Source organism: Gymnoscopelus microlampas (genome assembly GCF_963454915.1).
Source record: "Gymnoscopelus microlampas genome assembly, chromosome: 23".
Classification (NCBI taxonomy): domain Eukaryota; kingdom Metazoa; phylum Chordata; class Actinopteri; order Myctophiformes; family Myctophidae; genus Gymnoscopelus; species Gymnoscopelus microlampas.
Window position 1 is genome coordinate 33,635,313 of NC_139960.1, and position 5,000 is coordinate 33,640,312.

Here is a 5,000-nt window from a genome sequence, read left to right on the forward strand (position 1 = left end):
GAGAACCAATGCTCTACAATGCGTTATTCCTCCTAGTTCCATCCCACTGAACAGGTGCCCTGACCAACCTGTATCGCCCTTTCTGCCCGTCTTCCCAACCACAAACATGGATTCAAGCCAACATTTTGTGTCTAGACTTAAATTTCCTCAAAGAAAAACAACACAAACAACAGCTTGTGGGGAGTGGGAATTGAGCCCTTACGTATTGGGGGGTAATAATGAACAGAATATAACCTGGTTATAATCCTCAGTGCACCTTCTTTACTTCTTCCACAACTTGTTCTTCTCCGAACTGGTGTTCTTTCCTTCAGCGCTCTGCTAGTTCCACAGTAATTGTTGTGTGTGTGTTGGCGCTGGATTCATTGCGCTGGCTGCCTCCAGCCAAGCCTCCGCTACGTGTCACTTGCTGAAAATAGCAGATTTTCAAGCAAACAAGGTGACACATTGGTGCGACAAGTACACATTTGGCTTTAGATTGATGTTTGTGTTATTTTGTTTTTGACAGGTTCAGGTGTTTGGTTGTGTGCCTGTTGTATACTTTGCCGTACTACGGTGTCTTGTGGAAAAACATTGGTGCACCGTGCTTGCAGATCAGCTATTTTTGTGAATTTTCCAAAAGTAATTTAACATTTCTACTGTCCAAAATAGGCTATTAGCTACTACCTTTAGCAGGAGCTACTCTTCCTGGGGTCCACACAAAAAGAACATGAAAACATATTACATGACAGTATTAGAAAACAGTTCAAAATAGAAAATACAACCAAATGTAACAACCATAGTTACAATTTCAGGTTTCATATTACAATAGACTCACTCACCCTGCGTTTTAACAGCGGGCAACTCTGGGCGATGCCGGGCGATATCGCCCAAAAAGATAAAGAAAATCCATCTTTCATCGCCCCCCCGCCCACTTCGCCCGATCGCCGGCTCTCATAGACTTTCATTATATTTTGGGCGATATTGCCCGGCATCGCCCGAGAATCGCCCGCTGTTAAAATGCAGGGTTAGTCTACACAGTCCAAAACACCCAAGAAACACGAGATGTTTCTTTCATTTCTTTTTAAAATCTGTATGAGTTGTGATGGAAGACTATTCAGCTCTTTCATTGCTCTATACATTACTGTGTGTTAGCTTTTGAGATGGGAAGCGTAAAAAGAAAAAAAACCTTGTTGGACGTATGTCTGGTGTTGTAGGTGTGTTCATCAGAGCTAAAAGTCAGCCGGCCATACAGGACACCCCGGGACCAGTGTTGCCAGATTCTGTGAGAGAAACAAGCAATAAGGTCTAGGAAAACCAGCCCAAAAGAAGCGACTATGGGCCACATGAGCACTTTAACATATACATCAGCTATTTGAAAATAGCAGATCTACAAGCTCACAACGCGTCGCGATGCGACGCGTTGTGAGCTTGTAGATCGGCTATTTTCAAATAAGATCTTGCGGGGAAAATTTAATAAGCAGATCTGGCAACCCTGCCTGGGACCCTATAGATGAAAAAATGCCCCTGACAAAAGACAGCAGGGCCAGGGAGATATGAAGTCTGTCCTCCACCAATGGCCGTCCGAAAGTGGCATGCGTCCTATTGGTGTTTGTTCTTTTTGTACAGCACATTTTGGACCAATTGTAATTTCTTAGTTTAACAACTTCCTCTCTTGTGTTTTTCTTCTAGTCATGCGGAGGAACCCGTTTGTGGTGGACGGGTGCTGTCGGAAGGGCTCCCGCAACGCCCTGCAGGAACTCTACAACCCCACGCAGGTAAGGAAACTCAACCGGCACTGGAGAGAGTACAACCTATACTGTAGTAGAAAACAAAAAAACAGCGTATACTCAGTCTGTATATAATGCAGTTTGCCGGGTGCGCGGCTCACGAAGATTTCACAGCCAGCACTCCGAAGTCCTTCTGGTACTTTTAATTCATAGACGCACGGACAGTCACAGTATACACGGACGCGTTTCAGCGTCAAGCCTTCCTCAGCGTGTATGGAAGAGTGGAAGAGTGCGACCTCCCTCTGTCTCTACCTCACATTTTTTTTACTTAGAAGTATCATCAATACTGCAATGTAGAAATACTCTGTTACAAGTAAAAGTCCGGAATTCAAAATGTACTTGAGTACAAGTACAAAAGTATTGGTATCAAAATATACTTAAAGTAACCAAAGGTAAAAATGACTCATTATGCGGAAATGTCCCATTTCAGGTTTTCAAACTTATAAAAAATCATTTTAAAATAGCAGATCTACAAGCAACTTGTGAGCTTCTAGATCTGCTATTTTCAAATAGCCGAAGTATGTATAGAGCTGAAGTGGTTAATGTATGTTTTGTAATAACAATCAAAATCTACAAAGTAAGCAAAGTTTTCAAATAATCGCAGTGGAGTAAAAAATACAATATTTGCGTATATTTGAGTAGAAGTAAAAGTATTGAAAATTGGAAATACCAAAAAAAAAAGTGCACTGAAGTACAGTAATTGAGTAAATTGTTACTTTCCACCACTGCTTTTCATTTCTCTCCATCTCCCTCCCTTCTTCCCCGCTCGCTCTCTCTCTCTCACAATCACTGTCTCTCTCTCGGCATCTGTTTGTCTCTCTGTCTCCCTTAACCTTTCCCCTCCTCTCCACATACTCTCCTCTCCCCCCGCAGAGTCTGACTCAGGGGGAGGCCTTCTCTCTGGCCTCGACCTCAGCTGCCGTTTTTAGATTTCGCTCTCCTCTGTCCTTAACCCATTAAACCTGAAGCCGATTCTACATGTCTCCTAAATCCCAACAGCATTCTGAAAAACCTATGTTTCTATATCTGCTCAATCTTTTTCATGTCAAGGACCCCCAAAATTAAATGTATTTGGCCGCCGACCCCCATCTCAAAATATTTTGTTCCAGGGACCCCCCAGAAGCAAAGATTTGAGTTACAAATGTTCCGTTTTAAATATATATATATTCAAAGATTTGCACACATTTTCACGATTTTTCAAAAATAGCAGATCTACAAGCTCGTAGCGCGGCACTCGGTGCCGCGCTATGAGCTTGTAGATCTGCTATTTTTGAATAGCTAAAGTGTAAAATAAAGATTTTTTAGTTCAAATCAAAAAATGACACAGATGCGTCCCAGGTCTTAACGGGTTAAAATGTGTGTACGCGAGTGTGTACTACGTTGCGCACGCGTGCACATTATTTGCACGTCTCCTTTTCTGCCTACCCCCCCCCCCCCCCCCCCCCTCCCCCCGACCCCATTCCTATACATAGAGATAGAGACCACCCTGGCTCTATTGACCGTGACATGTGTCAGTCCGCCACCACGCCTTGCGTGTCAGAGTGATGGATGAGCTCTCCCGCGGGTCACCAAGCCCCACAATTCCTCCCCAAAAAAAAACCCACACAAACAAACGCATGATGCCCCCCCCCCCCCCTCAACCCATTCCAGATGGACCCCATTAGCATTAACAGCTTGCCTTCCATGTCCGGTCAGCCCTCGGGAGCATTTTAGAGCCCTCTGGGGGCGATAAGATCTAGACCTTCCGCATGCACCGGACAGTGAGACTGGACAATAATGGAGACGGTGGACAGGTTCCTTGGCCTTGGTCCACCGGCCCCTCTACAATGGGGGCCGAGAAAGAATGTGGAAAAAATGAGGTATTCGCCAGCAGCAGCACTTATTTGCTCCTTTCCGCACCGATTGCACGTCCATTGTTTTCTGCTCCGTCAGTGCCCTCTCTATGTGCCAACTCCGAAGATGAAACATTGACGCGGTCGCCCCGTATTTTAGCCGCGCGACTGTCATAGATATTTGCGTGGCCGCTGATGCGAACAGGCTCCTTCCCCGTAGTGGTAGCAGGCAGTGTTGCCAGATTCTGTGAGAGAAACAAGCAACCAGGTCTAGGAAAACCAGCCCAAAAGAAGCGACTATGTACTCACCAGTGCCAGCATTTTATTGCTGTTTTTTTGTTTTTTTCACGTCGCCACAGATCTCGTTAAATCCCTTAAGATTGAGCATTAAAGTGTTTGTAAACACATCGGTGATCCGACTGCGTCGACCAGTAAAAACCCCTTCAAAAACAGATCCGCCATCTTGTAGTTACAACGGTTTATGTTAAACAGCGATCAGCGACGAGAAAGACTACAAACGAGAAAATTGCGTTTTAGTGTCTGCTTTAGAATGGAGGCCGATGGGATCGTCAAAACCGGATCCCGAATAATTCTGTTTCCGGTGGTGCTAAAATGAAATGTGTCGTGGCGAACGAGGCCTACAATGAAATAAAATACATTTTAGAAAAAAGACCACTTCGCGTATATCTACGCGACTGGCACGTGGCGGCTTTAAATAGGTTCGCGTAGATATACGCGATTGGCACTCAATGTGTTAACATATATATCAGCTATTTGAAAATAGTTGTGAGCTTGCAGATCGGCTATTTTCAAATAAAACCTTGCGGGGAAATTACAATAAGCCGATCTGGCAACCCTGGTAGCAGGGCGGTGTCTCTCTCCCCCCTCTCTCTCTCTCTCTTTCTGACCTGTGACGCTGGGCTGGTGCAGTAACTCAGCGTGAGCAGAGAGACAAGAGGGAACACTGTTGGAGGTGATGCTATCGCAGTGATGGATGGCACGGCTTCTCCTCCTCCCCTACGCCTGTTGCCTTCATGACGCTCTTCCGTTCGCTATCCATCACTCGGCGTCCTGCCCGTCCCTTTTCTTTCACAGCTAATCTTGCCCTTTCCCTCCCCTGTGTGCAACCCCTGGCCGTCCTCTCTCATTTCCCCCATGCTGCTTTTTTCACTTTCGCTGCTGCCACCGTCTCTCTCTCTCTTACGGCTGATTTCAACTTTTAAGTTTGCCTGCCAGCGCCGTGCACCGAATATAGCCGATCTCCAAGCACGCACGCGTAGCCGCACACACACGCGCACGCGCACACATTATCACTATCTCTGTCTGAGTCTCTCTCTGAGTCTCTCTTTCGTCCCCCTGAATGAATGAATGAATGAATGAATGAATGAATGAATGGGTGGAT

At 45.6% G+C, this 5,000-nt stretch overlaps 1 protein-coding gene across 4 annotated transcripts in view; it reads left to right on the plus strand.

The window, feature by feature from the left end:
* Positions 1–5,000, plus strand: part of chst11 (carbohydrate (chondroitin 4) sulfotransferase 11) — a 74,773-nt gene that overhangs the window by 40,650 nt on the left and 29,123 nt on the right. For all 4 annotated transcript variants that reach the window (XR_014600175.1, XR_014600176.1, XM_084049442.1 and 1 more), the window contains exon 2: positions 1,669–1,754. Coding sequence is in view for 2 of the 4 variants with exons in the window: in XM_084049442.1 (XP_083905568.1) it covers positions 1,669–1,754 (86 nt within the window). In the remaining 2 variants the exon portion in view is untranslated. The remainder of the gene's footprint in view (positions 1–1,668; positions 1,755–5,000) is intronic.